General features: G+C 37.7%; 1 protein-coding gene across 4 annotated transcripts in view; it reads right to left on the reverse strand.

Annotated features, from left to right (window-relative positions):
* The window catches only part of LOC131168363 (uncharacterized), a 68145-nt gene that overhangs the window by 7417 nt on the left and 38159 nt on the right, over positions 1 to 22569 (reverse strand). For all 4 annotated transcript variants that reach the window (XM_058127732.1, XM_058127731.1, XM_058127729.1 and 1 more), the window contains exons 7-12: positions 20956 to 21087; positions 20654 to 20860; positions 15649 to 15765; positions 15266 to 15315; positions 14891 to 15053; positions 14643 to 14780 (exon numbers count right to left, since the gene is read on the reverse strand). In XM_058127732.1, coding sequence (XP_057983715.1) covers positions 14643 to 14780; positions 14891 to 15053; positions 15266 to 15315; positions 15649 to 15765; positions 20654 to 20860; positions 20956 to 21087 — 807 coding nt within the window. The remainder of the gene's footprint in view (positions 1 to 14642; positions 14781 to 14890; positions 15054 to 15265; positions 15316 to 15648; positions 15766 to 20653; positions 20861 to 20955; positions 21088 to 22569) is intronic.

Genomic DNA, 22569 nt, shown 5'->3' on the forward strand with positions numbered 1-22569 from the left:
TGACGGCTCTAGTGATAATAGGAGTTCTGACAATGAAATGCCAGCGAGACAAAATGAAAGGCCTCCAAGATGGGAAGATCGCATTATATGTGCTCGACAAAATTCCAAAGAGTATGGTGTACAAGTAAATATTTTAGAATTTGATGGTGATGTAGAAACCAAAGGATTCTTGAACTGGGTTGATAGCACACTGAGTTATTTTAAATGGAAAGATGTGCTAGAACAGAGGTGAAGCTTGTAGGAGTGAAGCTCAGGGGATCTGCTACTACTTGGTGGAAACATTATCAAAATGATGGTGTGAACAAATGGAAAAGGAAAATCAGAAGACGGGCCTTGTTCAAAACTTGAGGCAGAATGAGAAGTCAAAGAGTACGCCCAGGAGTTTCATAGGCTTTCATTGAGGTGCAATCTTGCTGAAACTGATGCTCAAAAGGTTGATCACTACATGAATGGTTTAAAAATGACCATAAAAGACGAAGAAAGCTTGCAACATCTTTACAAGGTTAGTGATGCCTATCAGCCTGCATTAAAAGTTGATCACAACTTACTCGAAACAACATGCCTAAGAAGCTGGGACAGAATGCAGCAATGGTGTATCAACTAGTTATGTGGGTGGAAGCGCTAGAAGTGTTCAGACAGCAGTTCCTACCTGTGCTAACCAACCAGCAACAATAATGGAAAGATAGCCCAAGTAAACCAGGGGAAACAGTGATGAAATGCTACAGATGCTTCAAGCTTGGGCACAAGTCCAACGAGTGTCCAAAGAGGACTGAAAGTAGAGCTAATCTTGCTGAGGATCCAGAGGCCGATGGTGAAGAGAATTTTTCCAATTCTTGAGGACCAAGAGCAGCAACCGGAAGCAGAAAAGGATGTGACCAAAGAAGGGATTCAGGGGAATGTCTTTGGTGGGACTACTAAAATCAACTCCAGCCAGCAGCAACAATTATCTATCTTCAAAACTAAATGTACATTCAGTGGAAAGCTTTGCAACTTGGTAATTGGTAGTGGGAGCAGTGAGAATTTGGTTTCTCAAGAGATGGTAGACAAGCTGGGATGCAAAACTGAAAGATATCCACAGCCATACCGAATTTTGTGGTTCAACGAAAATGAGATAATAGTCTCTTCAAGATGCCTCGTTAATTTCTCAAAAGGTTTCTTTAAAGTATATGTTTATTGTGATGTGGCTCCCATGGATGCATGTCATATTCTTCTTGAGCAGCTGTGGCACTATGATAGAGACACAGTCCATGATGGTATCAAGAATACTTATTCATTTTTTCTTGAATGGTGGTGAGAGAAAGAACAAGCTTGTGCTAAAACCAATGAATGATGATGATGTTAAAAAGGCAAGAAAATGGTCACTTGCTCTCTTAAATAAATAGGATTTTGCCCAAGGAAAGTGGGCTGATTTACGTCCTCTTTCAAAAGGAAGGGAAGCTGTAGTTCAAGTTCCCGAATGATGTCAAAGTGTGTCTAAAAATTTTAAAGATGTGATGCCACATGAGTTACCTGGTGGACTCCCTCCTATGAGAGATACAAGCTGGGATTTAAAACTAAAATACATCCACAGCGTACTGGATTTTGTGGTTCAACAACAAAAATAGGTAATAATCTCTTCAAGATGTCTAATTAATTTCTCAAAAGATTTCTTTAAAGTATATGCTTATTGTGATGTGGCTCCCATGCATGCATGTCATATTCTTCTTGAGCAGGCGTGGCAATATGATAGAGGCACAATCCATGATGGTATCAAGAACACTTTTCATTTGTGAATGGACACCTTGTGTTAGAGAGACAAGCTCTCATCCCTCACTAGGATGCACAAGGTTGGCTGGTCCGTAGGCCTTCCCATCTCCGATCATCTTCTCCATCAAGAATCATTGATTTCCATCATCCATTGTTGTTCGGCTGTGAGGTTCACCGCTGGAAATCCCTTCCATCGTTCACATTTCCACCCATTTCATTATCCCGCCCATTTTGGTTTTTGAATTTTTTTGAATTTTGAATCGGATTTGTTCCTGTCATGGGGCGCAGAGGTGCGCACAGGACAGCGAAGAGCCCTAGGAAGGATCCAACTTTGAAGATTGACTTGATATCTGCCCTTCAGTTCATAAAGGAAAAGGGTGGTGATGTCAAAGTTTGGAGATTGAAGAGAGCTCAGGAGATCTTCGTGGAATTTAATAGAAGGTCAGAGGTAAAGAACAAGAATCAGAAAGGTGAGAGTGGGATTAAAACACCCACGAAGCTGGATGTGCAATCGCAGGAGCAGATGCATGTGGTTGAATGTCCTTCGAGCAACAAATCAGAAGGAGATGAAGGAGTCATGGGAGAAGCTTCTTTGAAAATAAAGGTTAGTGAAGATGATGATAATAATGTTTCCGTAATACTAGGTACAGAAGACACAAAAGAGGAAGATCTAGAGGATGATGGAGAGGATTCGGTTCGCACTGGTAGGTCAAATGCCAGGTGTGAACTGAGCCCTAATGTTCAGGATGAAGAAGGTGATAAACATGCTCAAAGCAAGATGCAGGAGGATAAGTTCTTCATGAAAGGGAAAGAGAAGGATCCGTGGGTGGAATTATTTGCCAGCAATAGACACAGAACCAGTGAAGGTATGACCCCTGTGTTCACTAATGCTGGCAATGAAGCAAGGCTTGAGGCCTCGGATGTAGAGGATCCCAATGTCTGGAAGAACTGTCTGGTGGGCTATTTTGCAGGAAAGAACTCAGGGAGAAATTTGTAGAACCAGATTGTTAATTCATGGAAAGGGAGGCCTAAGATTTATCACCATAGCAACGGATGGATTGTTTTTAAATTTTGCAGGGAGGAGGATCGATTCAAGGGGGTTCTTATCTGGCATATGGAAGACCCCTGATTTTAAAATTGATCCTAGATATGTTTCAATTTAATAATGAAGCCCTGAGCACCCTCCCTGTTTGGGTTCAATTGAGGAATCTTCCTCTTGAACTCTAGACGAAGAAAGCCATGGGTAAGATCTGTTCGGTGTTTGGGAAGCCAGTGTATGCTGACAAACTGACCACAGGAAAGGAAAGAATTCTATATGCTTGAGTTCTGGTTGAGGATTATGTGGCAAAGGAATTTAGAAGGGAACTCAAGGTTTGGCTTCCAAATGGGAATTCAATTTCCCACGAGATTTTCTATGGGAATGTGCCAAAATTTTGTGTGGAGAACAATGTCCTTGGGGATCTGAAGGGTAATTGTAAACCCAAGGAATTGCATAATCATACAAAAACCAAGCAGACTGGTGCTAAACAGCCTGTTAAGGTGACTGAAGGTGTTGTGAAAGAGGGTGACACTACAGTTTCTGTTGTGACTAACCAGAGCAGAGATCCTTGTGAACAGACTAAAGAACCCAATTGCATGGAAAACCAAATGGCCAGCAGGGCAGAAGATATTACACACGCCCCAGAGATGCAACAGATGAACTCCAAGGGTCAGGTTGATGAACAGAATGGCACTACAGCTGTTGCTGCTGCTGCTGCAGATAATGGAAAAGGGAGAGGTACTGCCAAGGACAAGGGCAAAGAACCCCTCTTGGAACTATCAAAACAGAAGAAAAAAGGGAAGGAACAGGTAGATGAGTTCATAACAGTTAAGAGAAAGAATAAAGGCAAGGGGTCTTAATTTAACTCACAGGATTTTGGAAAGAGGCTAAAGCCCCCTTCTAAATCCTAACGAAGATTGCTTGCTGGAATGTCAGGGGCTTGTTAACATAATGGGGTGTTGGGCCTCATTAAGACTAAAAAGATTGATGTTTTGGGTATTCTGGAAACTAAACTTTCAGTCCATAAACAGGAGGAATTTATGAAGAAAAAGTAAGGAAAATGTTGTCAAATTAATAATTTTGGTGACCATGCTGCTGGTAGAATTGTTGTGGTTTGGAATCCCCAGAAAGTGAAGATTCAGATGATAGATAGCAATCTCCAGGCTATTCATCGTATCCTTAACTGTCAGGTGTCACCCAAAAGCTTCAACACTATGTATGGTTTTCACACCATTGTAGCTAGAAGAACCCTATGGCAATACATTTGTCAGACTGGAAAGACTTGTTCTGGACCTTGGCTATTATTGGGGGATTTTAATAGTGTGATTCAACCAGATGAGAAAAGAAATGGCAATGCTGTCACTGCTTATGAAACTAAGGACATTGTGGAATGCTTTACTGAATGTGGGCTTAGTGACTTGAGATCTTCTGGAAGTTTCCTCACATGGACTAATGGTAGAACCTGGAGTAAATTGGATAGGGCTGTGATTAACAATGCCTGGTTTCAGGCTGGGATGGGTGCACAAGCCTACTTTCAACTCCCGGGGATTTTTTCAGATCATGCATCATGCATTGTATCTCTGCTTGAAGCGGATGATCTGGGGAGGAGACCGTTCATGTTTTTTAACATGTGGGTGCAACACAGCAGCTTCAATGAGGTGGTGAGGAACTCCTGGAAGTGTGAAGTGCAGGGGTACAAATTATTTAGGCTTGTTAAAAAATTAAAGGCCCTTAAAGAACCATTAAAAGACTCAATGCCACTCATTTCTCACATATTTCTGCTAGGGCAGAAAATGCCAAGGAGGAACTCAGAAATGCACAGCAGTGCCTCCATAATGACCCTGGGAATGTTGAGTTACAAAGGGAGGTTGGGGTCAAAAAGGAGATAACTGGTAAACTGGAGCAAGCCAATAGGAGTTCCCTGGCACAACAAGCAAAAAACAGATACTTGAATAACAGTGACAGAAACACCAAATTCTTCTATGCTTTGATGAAAAGACATGCAGCCAGAAATCACATTGCAAAGCTGAGGAGAGATATTGGGGAGTTTACATGGTCTCTTAATCAGGTTACTGAGGAGTTTCTGGGATTTTACAAGGGCCTGCTGGGGACTGAAGTTGAATGTACTGCTGTAGATCCTAATGTTATTGCTTGTGGTCCTATCTTGAGTGATGAGCAGGCTTCTCTGATGGTTAGGCAGGTTTCAAATGAGGAAAATAAGGATGCCCTTTTTAGCATTGGTGATGAAAGGTCTCCTGGGCCTGATGGGTTGACATCCTGTTTTTTCAAAAAGGCTTGGGGTACAATTGGGAAGGATTACTTGGCTGCAGTGAAAGAGTTCTTTTCCAAAGGCAAGTTGCTGAAACAACAGAATCATGCTGCAATTGTGGTCATTGCCAAATCCTATCATGCAAACACTGTCCATGACTTCAGGTCTATTTCATGTTGCAATGTGATATACAAAGTCATTTCAAAGGTCATTGCTAACAGAATCAATCCAGAGCTGGAGAGGTTAGTGAATTCAGCTCAATCTGCATTTGTGAGACAAAAGAACATGATTGAAAACATTTAGTTGGTACAGGAGCTGGTTAGAAAATATGCTAGAAAGAGGATTTCTCCAAGATGTATGCTTAAGGTTTGACTTTAAAAAAGCCTACGACTCCTTGTCTTGGAAGTTTCTGAAAGATATGCTTGAGCATCTGAATTTTTTAAAAAGAATGATGGGGTGGATCATGGAGTGTGTGACCACAACTTTGTATTCTCTTTCATTGAATGGTGGTCTACATCGCTACTTTAAAGGGAAGCAGGGGTTGAGACAAAGGGATCCACTTTCTCCTATCCTTTTTGTTATTTGCTTAGAGTACTTGTCAAGACTGCAGAAAGCCTTGGTGGAAGAAACAGACTTTAATTTTCATCCTAGACGCAAGGAACTGAAAATTACTCATTTAGCTTTTGCAGATGACCTAATATTTTTTTTTCCAGGGGAGACTTCTCTTCAGTTAAGAAGATGATGGACTGCTTGGAGAAGTTTTCTGAATGTTCTGGACTGAAAGTTAATCCCACAAAGTCCAACATGTATTCTGCAGGCATCAATGGGTATGAGCTTGAAAGTATTAAAAATCTTACAGGATTCTCAGAAGGTTCTTTTCCTTTTCGGTATATGGGAATTCCCGTGACATCCACTAGGTTGAATTCTACTCATTTCTCACCTTTGATTACTAAAATTGATAATCTCATTGGATCATGGCCTGGACAAACTCTTTCTTATGCAGGGAAGCTGGAATTGATTAATGCAGTGGTGCAGGGTGTTGAATGTTTTTGGCTTTCCATTTTCATCATTCCATTTGCTGTTTTGAATCATGTGGTTAAAATTTGTAGAATCTTCTTGTGGGGAGGTAGAAAGAAACCCCTTGTTGCCTGGAGGGAGGTGTGCCTCCCTAAGAATGAAGGAGGTTTGGGAGGTTTGATTTGAAAATCTGGAACAGGGCACTTCTAACAAAAACTTTGTGGAATATTCATAAGAAGGACTCCTTATGGTCTAAATGGGTTAACCAAGTCTACCTAAGGGGAGGCAGTGATTGGGAGGCTTCAACTAAACATGAAGACTCTCCCTTGTTTAAGAAAATAGTGAGAATTTAAAATATGTTGCCTCAGCAGTGCAGGAGCAGGGAGAATGCTGAAACTCAGCTTAGACAGTGGACTGTGGGGGACCAAATGATTTGATCAGATGCTTACCATTTCTGGAGAGTGAAGGGTATTAAAGTGCCTTGGCATTCTTTGGTGTGGAAGAATGGATGTCATGGTTTTAAATCGCAGTAGCGGGTAGCATAACGTAACGGTAATGGGTGTAATGGGAAGCGGAAGTAGCGGACGTTACATAACGGGAAGCAAGTGTAACGGCCGTGAATTTTTTTGAAGCACGCACAACCTTGTGCATATTAGCGTACTTGCATTTTTAAACTTTTAGCCCTTCTTAGAAAGAGTTTAGTGTATTTTGGATCTTTTAGTTCGAGTAACTAAGTTATTTGGTAAGGGCAACAAGTTTACATTTGTTTTAAACCACCATTAATAAAAAAATTACGTGTGCGCGCGTATTTATACTTCTCGTTGTTCCTATCTATGATAAATTCTTGTGTGCTAAATTAATTAATAAAACAAAATACATTATATACTTCATTAATCTATTAGACACATTAGACATACGAATAATACAAATATAAAATAGCTAGAAAAGAAAAAGGTTGAAATTGAGAAATATAGAACATAAATATCATATTACTAATATTATCAAAATAAAAAATTTCCTAACAACTTAGTATTTTCAAATTGTTAATTAATGCATCTATTGTGAGTATTTAAAGAAATAGTAAATTTTGTATCATTGTCATCCTCTTTATAATCTTTTCCCCTTTCTTGCCACTTGGTATATTGAGAATGATATATGAAAGAGAGAGAAAAAGTGAGAAGAAAAAGTAAAAGATAAAATAATTTTTTGGTGTAACAGTCCTGTAGCGGCCTTTACGTAATGATCGCAGTCCGTAACAGCCGCTACGGCCGTGATTTTTCTTCCCACCAATTTCGCGGTGTGTACCAATATCGGTATCCCAAAAAACAATTACGTAACACCACCGTTACGTAACGGCGTTACGTAACAGTCAAGGCCTTTATTTAAAACCATGATGGATGTATCCCAAAACATTCATTCATTCAATGGTTGGGTGCTAAAGACAAGCTGTTTACAAATGACGAGCTTTCAGATGAAAGAAGGAATGTGCCCTGTGTTTTCTGTAATTCTGATCTCGATACAGTGGATCATCTTTTCTTTAAATGCAGAATCTCTGCAGAGGTTTGGAACTATTTAAGAGGTTGGCTTGGTTGGTCTAGAGCCATGACAACCTTCAAAGCAGCCCTTAAATGGTTGCATAAGGAGGCTAGAGGGACTGGAATTCAGACTGTTGCTAAGAGGGCTTGCTTGGCCACGACTCTGTACTGTTTATGGCACTTCAGAAACAGAAGAAAGTTTGAAGGTAAAGTCACCCCAACTGAAGCAATTATCAGGTTTATTCAGATGCATATTTACAGAACATTGTATGAGAAATTCCCCTTCTAGGATATGGAAACTGTGTTGGCTGGATTTTCTGTTGAAGATTAAGTCAGCAGATGAGTGTTAGGTTGGCTGTTTTTGGCAACTTGTCCTATGGTCTTGTTGTTCTTTCAGTTGTCCTGTCCTCTGGATTGGCTTGGTGGCCCCTGGGTATGCCCAGGTTTGGTGTATTTTGAATTTCCTTTCTGTTGTTCTTTTGATTGGTTTGATGTAACCTTTGATTGAAACCTTGTTGTTTCTTGCTTGGGAGCCTTGGCCTCCCCTTCCTGGGAATGCCCAGTGTATTCTGTACATATCCTTTTGATCAATATAAATTTACATTTACAGATTAAATTTTTTAAAAAAAGAATACCTTTAATTCTTTTTGTGAATGGTGGAAAGAGAAAAAAGAAGCTTGTGCTAAAACCAATGATGGATGATGATGTTAAAGAGGCAAGAAAATGGTCATTTGCTCTCTTAAATAAAAGGGACTTTTCTCAAGGAAGGAAAGTGGGCTGATTTATGTCCTCTCTCAAAAGGAAGGGAAGCTGTATTTGGAGTTCTCAAATGATGTCAAAGTGAGTCTTAATGATTTCAAAGATGTGATGCCACATGAGTTACCTGGTGGACTCCCTCCCATGAGGGATACACATTGATCTTTAACCATGTGCTACTTCACCTAAATTGCCGCACTATTGAACGAGCCCAAAGGAACATGAAGAGCTTCAAAAGCAAGTTAGGGAACTTCTTAGAAAGGGATTTATTCAAGAAAGCCTAAGTCCTTGTACCGTACCATCTTTACTCACTCCAAATAACGATGGAGCTAGGACAATGTGTGTGGACAGCTGGGCTATCAACAAAATCACCATTCAAAACAGGTTTCCCGTTTCCTAGTCCAAGATTGGACGACATGCTTGACACGCTAGCTGCATCTCAGGTTTATTCCAAGATTTGACTTGATGAGTGGTTATCACCAAATCAGAATCAAGCATGGAGATGAATTTCAAACCAGGAAAATTTCAAAAATGGTTACTTGCAAGGGAGAAGATATAGCGAAAAGGGCAATTGGTGGGTGGGAAATTAAGAGAAAAAATGATGATCACTTCAGATTTCTGGTCATGTGGAAAGGAAAACCTGAACATCGAAAGTCTTTGATAAGCAAATCGGAGCAGATGTTGGTTGATGCCAAGATGTGAGGACCAACTCTACAAGGAAGCTCTTAATCAACATAGGCAGTTCAAAAAGTATTAGCTTGGTGACTGAGATGTTTGTCCTTCAGAAAGAAATTTTCATGCTTACCAAAAGTTGAAAGATTAAAATATTGGTGTGCTAATTTGGTGAAAATGCCTATGAAGTTTAACTCCCTCATGGCTTGGATATATCATCAATCTTTAATGTGGCTGATTTGTACCCATTCCTTGGTGATATACAAAGTGTTGAGAGCAAGAAATCCTGAGTCACTTCTAGCAAGGTAGAAAAAAATTGAGTCTGTCATACATGTGCGAGTGGTGAAGATTAGGGCTGGAATTTATTTCAGATTCTTGGTAAAATGGGCTGGCAGACCTGATTATGAGAATTCATGGATCAACGAGCAGGAATTCATGAAGATTGACCCTGACATGTGCTGGGCAGCCAAGATGACAACTCACAGAGAGGTGAGTCCTTTCTAAGAAGGGGGAGAATGATGCAATTAGCAGTCTTTATTTAATTTTCTGCTTATATCAATTGTTTCTATTTATGGATGCTAGGGGTATTTTTGTAATTTCATAAATTTAGGGTTCATTTTGGCCAAAATAGCTTTGGGGGTCTCTTTTGTAATATTCAGTGGGTAATTTTAGAGGGGGTTGTCAGCAAAATAAGGGTTGGCTTCTCTTGGAAGCTTCAACCTAGTATAATTAGCAGTCTTCAGCCACTTTTCCAGGAGCTTTTTGGCATTTTATCTATGAGAAGATTTTTCTCCAGAGCTCAGCTCCAGACCAGCTAGGGTTGGGAAGACTTGGATGCAAGGATTTTGAGGATTCAATCCTGCGGTGCCTACCAGTCCCTCCATCACAGCTAAAGGTGCCAGAGGCTAGCAGAAATCAGCTGTTACTGTTCCGAAACACGGCCAAAACACGTACAAAACAGATATTGATTTTAGAGTTAAGTTGCTGTGGTTCCAAGAATTTGTCTTATTTGCTGAACTGAAATTCACAGCAGTCGTCTTTTCATTATTTTACAGATTTATTAGTTGCTCGAGTCAAAGAAGGTTGCTGAAATATTATTCTGAGCTCTTAGCCTTTATTTCTGAATTTCTTGGTCTATTTCTGCACCAATTTGCATCATGGGTAATTTATTCTAGTGAACAAGTGTGATCACAGAATAAAAGCACCAGGATCGCAGTGTAGAATAAATATTGAATTTTGACATGTGTTTCAATCAAATAAATACATTAAATTAAAAAGAAAAATATTTTCAAATCTATGGAAAAAAATGATTCTGTCCTAATAATGAAAAAAACAATGCGGTAGAGAGCCAAAGAAATATCAAAACAAGAAAATAACCAGAAAATACAAAACTGGGACTATGAATCGTGTTTAAATGCTTGCCATTAGCCTATCAGCTATGGTTGGAGAACTATCAAATGGTCAAGAAATGAAAAGACCTCTCATTCTGAAAAGCATACAGAAAACATCACAGCTAAGCAGATAATAAAACCAAAAAGATGAAATCAGAATTGAAAGCATTCACAGTAGGTAAGAAGAAATATCAATTGCTGATACGATACGGAATGTAGTCAAAATCATGGTTTTGAACCCAGACCAGACTGGCTGGTCCAACCCAGTAAGACAGGAACCGGCCAGTACACCAATCCAGTTGTACTGAAGAATCAAATATTTCACAAACCGGTATCAACCTGGCCTGACTCGGGCAACCTCCTAGTCCAAACCAATCAGACTAGGTGAGTTGACCAGGTTGACCCAACTTGCTGTTATATATATTAAAAAAAATAACAGGAAAGGGGAAAGGAATTCTGTTCCCAGCGTGGATATCCCTGGCCTTCAGGGAAAGAGGAAAAAGCACTGACCACTTCCCTAGTACTTGGGTGCTGCTATTTTATGGGCGGAATATATATATATATATATATATATATATCCACCTACAACATATATTTATAATTAAACATGCCATAGTTGATATATAGTATATTTATATATATCATATAAATATTGCGTACATTTAAATATATATACATACATTATCAAGAAAAAAAAAAATTTTAAGTATTTTTAATCCATTTTTGAGACTTTGAATTTTCATTTTTTGGATTTAGGTAAAAATGTAATATTAAAAAAATTCATATTAAGTTTCATTCAAGTCCATTAATTTTTTCAATTATATGAGGCATGAAATTCATTACTAAACACAAACGTGAAGTAATTTTAATTGGATAAAATGATCTACTTTATATTCAATTGCTTCTAATAATAATAAATCACCATTAAATCCTCTTTATAATGTTTGTGTGTGTGTGTGTATCTCACTGGTTCAACCACGGGGGTTGACCCACCGGTTCTACCGGTCCCATCGACCCAGTAGCTTTACCGGGTTGGTCACTCGTCTGGTTTTTAAACCATGGTATAAATGATGGTCTTTTTTCGTGTGGAAAAAAAAAAAAAAAAAACCACAATTAATAGGGATGTAGATTGAAATCAAAAGCACTATAGATCAAGAAGCATGCAAGAATCCGTTAGGAAAACATAGGTGTAGAGTGGAGCAGTGAGAGACAAGAAGATTCCCCATGATTATAGATAAAATGACCATTGAAACAGATGAATGGGAGGCAATATCGAACTTTGGAGTAAACCACTACTAAAACTGAAGACATTGTTTTGTTTAGTTAGATTGTACTGTGCATTCCAACAGCTGATCAATAAAAATTTTCGAAGGCATAAGCAGGGCACAAATTGAGGTGAGGCCAGACCAAATGAGGCGTAAAAATAAACATAGAACATGCATCGTCAGCATTTATGCATTTTATGCAAATGGAAACACTATTAGTGTATATCTATTTCTTGGATGGCGGAAAAACTCTTCTTCAATTACCAACCATCATTAAAATATAAAAACCACAGTGAATTTAAATACCCAAGGAAATTTTGGTTTCCAACAGCAATAACTAATATACATATTCAAAAAGTTCATATCCATCACTTTCTATTATGATTTATAACTATCTTCTCTAAATTTCAAATATAAAAATCTCAAACCCAAAATGCTTACACCATAGCACTGATGCATAGTCCTTGCCTGGAAGGCGGAAACATGCGTCACCTTATATATTGCTCGATATTGAGCTCTTCCAATGGTGCATAAGCTATAATTAAGCATGGATAAATGGCAAACAGATATTTACCTAGTTTAGGAAACAAAAGCCATGCTGAAGTGAGACACCTAGACCCAAAGAATAATCAAACAGAGCATGGTTTTAAAAAACGGCCATTACATAGCGTAACAGCCATTACATAATGGAAAATTAAGGTGCCGATACGTTTCGGACCAATATAGTGGTGTCGAGTAAATTCACAGCCATACGCCTTTACGCTTCCTCTGTAACAGGCGTTACGCATCCATTGCAGGCTGTACAGAGCCATTACACCAAATGCACCATCCAACAGCCTTTATACTTGCAAATACTTCATTTCTTCCCAATTTTTCTGCCTTCTGCTGCATCTCTCCCTTTCCCCTAACTTGTCCAGCTTAGACCTAGTGATCTACAACTGCAAAAATAGAAGTTTGCACTTGAGATTGCCGTTTGAAGGTCAAGTGCATGCTTCCCCTTCCTTTTGTTGGAATTTTTATCAATTTGAGAGGAATTTTTTTGTTTGGAAGTGATTTTTGTAAACCTGAGTAGGAAATCAAGTGAAGCTTGGGATTTGGGTGGATCCGAAGTGGGTCTGAAGTGCTGCGAGTACTGCCCCTGCTCTTTGTCAAATTGTGGGTTCATCCATTTGACTCCCGTTTCCACTTCCAGCAGGTATAATTTTTTTAACCTAACACCCCCCCTCCTCCCCCCCCCCCCCCCCCAGCTTAAGCAAGGTAAGCAGCTGAAAGCTGAAACTTAATACCAAAGATTAATTTTATTTATTTTAGATAATTATGTTTTCAAGATAATTAATATAAAATTATAGTTAACCAGGTTTTAAAATTTACTTATTTAACTCAGTTACTTATAATTTTATTTTTTAAATATCCTAATTTTTCAATAGTTGGTGCTTAATTGCCAATTTCCTATGATCAATATTACTTATTGCCAAGGTCTTAAATTTCAATTTCGAGTCAAATTTCGATGCTCCAAAAGTATGGAAACTTTGACAAAAAATTCGATTTCAATTTGAAAAAATAATAGAAATCAATAGTAAATCATGGAATTCTTTTATGAAACTTTAGAAATGGTGAATAGACATAATAATGTAAGTTTTAGGACTAAGTTGTAATATAATATGTGTATCAAACATATTTGTAAGATAATGTACATTAAACATATTCAATTAATACAAATGAAACTCATAAATCATTTAAATTTTATTTATTATACAAATAAAGACAATTTTTAGAAATGAATAGTTAAATAAAATGTTATTGTAAGTTTTTTTCTTCATATAATTTCAAAATCCCTCATAATAATATTTCATTTCAAAAAAATAAAAATAAAGATAAATTAAGAGAGAAATTTCACTTCACTCCTGAATCTCTCATTTGAATTCTAAGGAAATTTCATTCTATAGCTAAATTTTCGACAAGTTTTGCTAAAATTTCGAGATTTCAATAAATTTTTGGATGATTTGTTGAGATTTTGATGGAAATTTTGCAAGACAAAAATCGACTGGCATTTCAATTTCGAGGGTGACTGAAATAAAAAATTTTAACAAAAATTTCGACAATTTTGTGGAAATTTAAGACCATGCTTATAGTAACTAATTAATTTGCATAATGGGCTTAAATTTCGTAATCCCTAGTAACCTAAATTGCTATGCTTGGTTATTGCTAGTTTGAATTTTAAATTTTAAAAAATTAAATTTGCTAAAAAATAATATATATATATATATATATATATATATATATTAAATACAATGGTTACAATGTACGAAGACTACTATCTATTTAGTATTAATTTACTTAATGAGCCTAAGTTGCCTACTTGTATTGTAATATTATATTGATATTGATGAATTGTGTGTGTGTGTGTGTGTGTGTGTGTCTATATATATATATACACTACATATACTCATTTTATGTCTCTAATTAATTGGTTTGTCAATTTCAATTGCATTTCTTGATTTTTTAGACATCGAAGTAGAGAGTAGTATAAAGAATATGACTTTTTATGTAAGCAGCGCACTGAAATTAATATGAAAATCGTGTTGCCTATTAAAAAGTGTTTGTAGGTTGAATAAAAGCAGAATTCATTAAAAATTATGTTTTAAACGATTCCATCATTATTCTTCCATATTGACATGGTTGTGCATGCACGAAAAAAATTCATGGCGGCTGTGACCACTTTCCGTTATGCCGCTTCTCCTGTGTCCCGTGACACCCGCAACCATTACACAACAGTATCCACAACCGCAATTTAAAACCAGGACACAGAAATCCATATCAACCCACAGTCAAAAGGAAACAAATTGGACCAGTGCTGTTTCAACATTTTAAAAATAATAAAAACAAATAAAAGAAAGTATCAAAAAGGATCAGAACATTTGGCATGACTTATCCCATTAGTCAGTGTCTCACCTCTATGACAGACACGGAATTAATTGCCATCAGATCATAGATGAGATATCTTCTCTCCTGCTTCTGTGAGTCTGGCACAGTATCTATTATCATCTCCCCATCAAGTAATGTATAGTGATGAGTCCTCTCTGCTAAACCCTTACAAGGAAACATTCTCATGTCAGAATTCAGGTCACTCAAAAGAAATTCAACTTGAGAGACTTATAAAACCAAAACTTTCCTTAAAACAGGAAACAAAGCACACATACTTCATTTGTACTTCTGCAAGGAAACCTCATCTGGACTCTTCGGAAACAAAAATTTCTATCAATCAAGTAACAGCCATCCATAGTTATTAGCATCATATATCGAGTTCCATCAGCTTTCCAGGTGGCATAGTAATAACGCTGCCTTAAAAGTTGCAAGTTGTCCCTGCATATAAGAACAGAATTGCGCTAGCATTCAATTATTGAATCAAGCAGGTTTGAATAGAAAATGTCCCAAATAATTCACTAGTTTCTTGTCATCCAGATTGATGTACCATATATTAAAGAAACTATCAGAACTCATTTATCATACATCTTTGGGACAACAAAGAAGCATGTCAGATTGAATGCTGAAATCATGAACATGCAGAATATAACCTGTTGAGAGACACTGGATGCGATCCAGGAAATTGTGTGTTTCCTCTTGCCTGAAAACCAAAAAGTTCCACAGGTGCGTCACACCAAGGCAGAAACAAAGTGTGAAGCGAAAAATTGACCATAAGCAAGTTGTGAATTTTCAAAAAAAAAAAAAAAATATCTAGTACACTTTCCATCTTTGCAAAATGTCAGTGTGGCAGAAGATAAAAAAACTAATGAAACACTAGAGAAATAAAATTTTACAAAAACAATCATAGTAATACAGATGTTATCAGAATGGCAAATCAAATAACACTCATGATAATGGCATAAAATTTTCAAATATGATATGTATTACACAAATGAATCCAAAAATTAAAAACATAGTTTTTTAAAGCACCTACCCCAACACCCAAAAGGGTCTGATGGCAGAACAGCCGCAGAGAAGCTTGCTGGTCAAAAGGGACATTATCTCCCAAAACATCATCATTTGTCATTACCACATCTACCTCATTATTCTCCTGAAAAATGTTAGATGTTAAACTGAGAACAGAACAAAAAGTTTCCATGTTGTACATATTTCTTCAACACCGAGTGCACAAGGTGCCCACACCATCAGGGGTCTTGCAGGACATGATGCATGGAGTCTTACCTCCATGATTGGAGGGACTTTTTTAGTGACTTGAACCTTTGGCCTTCAGGTTTGGATGTAGCATCCTTACCATTTGGTTCCAGAAAATTAAATGAAAGCATGACTTATTGCTCTGTAATTTCATCAGAGACTACATGACACGGACCCAATGCAAAATTTGGATTTCCACACTGTGAAAATGCAATGAATCATTTCAAACCATCATCTAGGTTTAATCAAGACATTGCTGATAAAATAATAAATGAAATAGTTAAACTTTGCTTCAGTTTTAACTCCCAAACAAAAAATAAATAAAGTTAATGTAAATTGCACTTACCGCATCTGAATGTCAGCACAAGTGGAAAAGTTCTGAGTTCATAAAAATAATAAGCAATAAGACACAGTATGTGCAAAATACTATCAACGGTGACTGTTGCCCAAGTACTACATATGAATACAGGTCACATCAAACCAATATGCAGTAATCAATCTCCAAAAGTACAATTTCTAAACATCACAATGCCTTGTCAAATAGCTGGCTCAGCTGCTTTAGCATAAAGAAGCTAACTGAATGAAATAAATGGGACCTCTCATCTTAGTGCCCCTGGTCCTCCTAAAGTCAACTCTTTTTGCTCTCCTTCATGAAGCTAAGTAAGAAAGAATGTAGGGTGAGTTGATCAGAAGCATACATGGAATGAGTGTTCAGTGGTTTATTTTTGTGGTAATTTATTCTGTGAACTTCGTAGGAAAGGATATCCTTGGCAGATTCTTTAGGGAGTGAAAGCTCCACCAAGAGACTTATTTTGCTTTAGTGAGAGGCTTCTAGGCACCAGGTTTTGACCACTAATAATATACAAGCTGGAGGAAAGATTTTGGTGATTTGATTTGACTACGGCAGAGTAGGTTGATCATTTACTTTTCCATTGCCCATTGGGGAAGTTGGCCCCCTCTTTGTTCAATATCTATGGCCGCAAGCAGCTTAGGTCATCATTACAGGAGAGGGCAGAAAGGGCGATGTTTGGCAAACACCCCATTATGTGGAATAATTGGAAGGGAAGAACTGCCACGCTGCTCAGTAGTACTCATTTGGAAAAGCTAAAGAGTGTTAAATGACTACATATTTTTGGAATGAGCAGATTATGTGAATTATTCCAAGGCCTTTTTACACTGGAGAATTCAGTATGTGAACTTCATTTTCATTTGCATAGACTCTTTCTTAACTTCTTTTTATAAAACAAGGCACTTCAGTTTTGACCCCATTGAGCAATTTTATAGTGAATTCTGATCTCTTGTCAAAACACACCGATGCAAAGCTGAACAGTGAAGTTGCTGGCCAACAGTTGAATATGAAATTCCAGCTGCAACAATATAGACAGCTAAAGAATACAAAAAAGATTCAAGGGAAACAAGAATACTGAGGTTTGTAATCACAATAGAGAACACAAGTTAAACTCACTTGAAAACACTATGAAAAGAACAGTAACCATAGCATCCAAGAGCATGGTTGTTAAAATCGCGACTTGAATCGTAGAATTGTATGATTCTACGATTCAAAATCACCCTGACGATCCAGCTCCCATGGAAAATCGCATTTCAGTAGAATCATTGCAGAATCTTACCTGAATCAGTGGAATCATGGAATCAGACTCATGAGTAGAATCGTAACAATTCTACAATTCTGACTGGAATGGGTCTTTTCCCTCTTTGGGCTTGAATTGTAAGGCCCAATATGTGTTTTTACTGTAAAAGATGGCCCAAAGTTTTTACATGAAGCCCAAAATCTTGAAATCCAGGCCAAAATAACTCCCAGCAGCTCTCTTTGACAGCTTCAGTGTTCGTTTCTTCGATCAGCAGCAAGGCAGCAGCCAGCAAACCATTCAAGCACTCTCGTTTCCCTCTGACTCTCCTCTACTCTAGTCGACTACTCCTGTCAGGCTGTAACAGTCCTGTTCGTGTTTGAAGTGCAGTTCAGCACTCGCCAGCAGCTCTGTTCAACAGCTGAGGTGTTAGATAATTCGATTAGCAGCAAGGCAGCAACCAGGGAACCCTTCAAACACTCTCATCTCTCTCTGACTCTCCTCTACTCTAGTCGACTATTCCTCTAAGGCTTCAATGTGCAGTTCAGTACTCGACAATCGACTATTCTGTCGGCACTAAGTTCTGATTGTTCTTTGGCGGTCAACTCCTTTCTTCAGTCCTCTTCTCTCTATCGAACACCTTAGCAGCCAGCAGATTCAGCACTCTTCTCTATCTACTCCTTTCTTCTTCTTCTTTTTGCAGCTGTGCTTATAAAGCTTATAGTCTTAAGAATTGTCATAAAATTCCATATGCATTCATTTAAAATATTTTTTAATTAAGCTTATTAATTGACTTATTAATTAAGCTTATAGTCTTACGAATTGTCATAAAATTCCATATATGTTTATTTTGAATTTTTTTTTACACTGAAAGTAGAATCTTAGGATTCTTGATCCGATTCGATGATCTGATCCTGCAGACCCCTCCAATGATCCTATGTAAAATCCCGATTCTGACAACCTTGTCCACGAGACAACTTTATTCCTTTTTATCTGATCTTTATCTTACTGGAATAACTCTTAGGGCAATCATAAATACAATGTTTACGCTTTCCAAATTGCAAATAATTCAGCTTAACTTAATATCTCAATTTAACTAACCTACATGATAAGCCTTGGTCCAATGGCAATGGAGTAACATGTGAGTTTGAAGGCTGCAGGTTCAGGTCACAAAAACAAGTTTGGGGAGGTAAGGCTCATTACATTATGCTCTCCCCAAACCCCCAAAATCTGGTGTGGGAGCCTTGTGCATGGGTTGTTACATATAATATTCCTCCTACAGCTATTTTACACATGCAAGCATGTGGGTCTGTCCATTCATAAGAAAACCAAAGTAAGAGACACTGATGACAATACAAGAGAGATTTCAGTGGGTTAGAAAAACTAAACTAAACAAAGAAGCAACTTCTTTTTCTTTTTCCAGTGACAGAGATGGGAAGAAGACAGGGAAAAAGACGAATAAACAAAGAGCTGCACAGATAAATTCATTTGTTTCCACATCAAACAGCAATTGATTATGTCAGATACCAAAGTCTGATAAGGAGATTAGGAGAGGTAAAATCAAGAGGATTTACTGGTGTTGATAGAATCACAGGATACACAAGCATATCTATCAAACTCAAAAAATACCGTACCATAGGAACATATCAAACAGGAGTAAGTATCACATAATACATGCTTTGTATTGTGCAATAAAGCCCATCACAGCCATCGCTGCATTATGTGATGCAATTGCCAGTTGACACAGTTAATTTCCAATCAGTCTGAAATTTAAAGAACATTTCTTTTTACGCGAATAAAAAGTTTAAAGGCATTTCTAATAACATTAGGCTTTGCTTATTGCACCAAACCATTCTTTTCTTCCTTCTGTATCAATACTAAGACTTTTGATACTATTCATGTTAGTGAAATTGAGTAAATGGCTTGGTGACAGGCGTGGCTCCTTGGCTCCTATTTTATTGGATGACAGTTGACAAGAATGGGGAAATAAAGGGTTGACCATTTGGCCAACATGGGAACATTGCATGCAGGTTGCAGATGGTGGGGAGTCCAATATAGCTACACTGAAATTAATGTTCAGTTATGGTAGAAGCAATAATGGTGTGCCACAATAATAATCAAATGCCATTTAGTTCTACACTTCAATCCCATAAGTATGTGGCTCCGTGTCAAAAAGTTCCATTGTTAATGTTTTTTTAGAAGCTATTGGACATCTTGACAGGAAACTTGATGGTGGACTAGAGTGCTTTGAGGAAGAGGGCACCCAAGATCATGGAGGTAGAAGCATAGGGATAGGGGCATAAAGAAGGCTACCATGGATTCTTTCGTCCTAGCAGGATTAAATAAGCAAGTTACCACAATGGCAATCAAGAAGGATTGCAAGCTGGTATGCTTAGACAAAGTGGATTCTCCTACTGCTCCATTTACATGTGTGTGTGTATAATATTTAAATTTTAGGGAAAAAATTATCAACTCATTTGGGAAATAAAGATTGAGGGCAAGTTTCCATCCTATCATGAAATGGGGGTCATACTCTAAATGAAGTAAAAAACATAATATGACTAAGAAAGCATAGGGATGAGATGAAACTAACTGGTTGGGCATTGCTGTCAGATGGGTGCTCTAGTTACAACTTGCAAGTGACAACTCACTAATTTCTTGTGAATAGGCCAAATAGCATGTTGTGGACAGTTCTATTTAATAATGCCTAAGAGTTGTTATAACTTACTTGATTCTATGATTGAGGAGATAGAAGAAAAATATAGCTCGGGTTGTCAAGGATACTGCTTCAGCATATGTCGTTGTGGCAGCAACCACGGACGGAAAGGTCAAGCAATACAGTCAATTACACCAACTACATCAGTGTCGGATGAAACATGATAAGAATAAGGTACGTCAGATTAAAAATCTTGGCAAGAATATCTTAAGCACCACATTTTTGGTCTTGCAAATTGCTGGCACCAAGCAAAACAGAAAGCCCACCAACTTAACAAGAAAACTGAATCATGAGCTCCACATTTCCCAAACACAAGTTATTTAACTTATTTCGACAAAAAGCCAATGCCTTATGTTGACTAATAATTCAGTTCATGTGCCTACAGAAAAGACTGCTTTTACACTGAGAGTTCACATTTTATCTAAAGTGAACAGAGAAGGCTAAAAAATACCAGGAACCAAAATCATACTTCCCAGACAGCTTACATGCAAAGGAGCAGCTGAACCACCATCATCATCATCATCTGGTACTGCTTCACCATTAAGATCAAGTTCAGATGATCTCTTCCACTCTGGAGTTGGAGGGCAAGTGACCATTTCAGGCTTTCTTTCATGGTAAAATGTGTATAGTGCATCAATATAATCTGGTTTGTAAATTCCTGGAGGGCGTGCTTCAGCAAATATTTTTATAGCCTGCAGAATAGAATAGGCAATTATATAAATTGTGGCGTAACCAGCAAACCGAAAAGGAAAAATAAAAAATTGAACACAAGAAATGCAAAACTAACCTGAGTAACAGAAATTGCCATTGTACGCATAAGATAATGAACAATCATATAACCTGTACGATTATGCCCATGTGTGCAATGGACAAGAACATATTTCTTCGAGTGCTTCTGGCGAGAGAGGAATTGCAAGACCTGATAAATGGAAAGACAGAGAAATTTAAATTATCTTTACTGTTCATTTTTTGAATGTGGAGCACTAGAGAAAATTAATAATTTTTATTTTAAAATAAAGTACTCACAATATAAAGCTTTAGATCCACATGACTAAGAAAATTATAAGGCAAGTAAAACCCAGTAAGTGGGGTAAATCCAAGAACACGTTAAGCGGGGTAAATTTAAAGCATGTGATGACCAGTATGATAAACCAGAAAAATGAGAGAGAGAGAGAGAGAGAGAGAGAGAGAGAGAGAGAGAGAGACTCAATAAACTGAGGCAAGTAAAAAATAGATTTATTTCATTGAAGATATGTTATGGATTAGCAACTGGCATGCAACAACCAGTGACAGTTGACTGTCTAACCATAATAGGCATGCATCATGAATATCCATTAAGTGCCTATTTTTTGGCATGTCATACACACTTTTAAATATCCCAACATGCATACAGCTCACAAATGATACATGAAAATAGGTACAGTGTAATTTTTTTATGTAAATAAAGAAGTTCTATTGAAATTATGAAGGAGAATATACAAAGAAGAATAAGAAAAAGTCCTCATTCATGAGATGAAAAAACATCAACTAAGTAAAGCCACCCAGTTTCGGTTGAAATCCTGAAAACAGCAGCCCCTAAACAGCGTGCACTATAAGCCCAAAGAGATGCCAAATACCACACTCTGTCCCAAAGAAGCCTCATTGATGATCTCTTTCCAGAAAAATATTCTACCACTTCTTTCCAGCCAAATTCCCCATGACACAGCAGAAGGAGCACACTGAGCTTGAAAGTAAGACAGATAAATCAGATAGCGATAAATTCTAGCAACTACCAATAGGATTACAATAGCGCTGCCTTCCAATCCCTTTGAAAGTCGGACAGTGATAAATCCCCAAAATAACCAAACAAATGTGCCCAAAGAGAACCCAAGAACACCACTCTATCCATAGCAATCAAGGAGAAGTTACACCGCCCTTGAAAGTTCTCCTTGTCCCTCTAAAAGGGTCCATAAAATATCAAAATAAAAAACACACCACTCCATAAAACACAGCCTTTTCTACTTCATCCAAAACCTGTGTTTCACGGGCAAGAGATCTCCCACATTCTGAGGCACCATCCAAGGTTCACCGAAACAATAGAAAAGAGCATACCAAAGGTGGGTTGCCACCTTACAATGGAGGAAGAGATGACTCTGCATTTCCCTGGACTCATGCCATATCAAAAACTTGTCAGGACTGAGAGACATGTAGGGCCTTCCAGTAACAAAATCATTCATGTAAATCCTATTCAGGTTCATGGTGCAGATGATCTTCAAAAAAACCCTTTGCCTTTCAATGATGTAGCTCCAAGGGCAAAAAATAAAAATAAAAATCAGAGAAGGGATTTTAAGGGTCATAAGATTTTGATGAGAAAAGACCTGTGGTATCACCCTCCTAGACTCTCTCATCTTCCCTATGAGAA

The sequence above is a fragment of the Malania oleifera genome, chromosome 11 (assembly GCF_029873635.1).
Source record: "Malania oleifera isolate guangnan ecotype guangnan chromosome 11, ASM2987363v1, whole genome shotgun sequence".
NCBI classification, from domain to species: Eukaryota; Viridiplantae; Streptophyta; class Magnoliopsida; order Santalales; family Ximeniaceae; genus Malania; species Malania oleifera.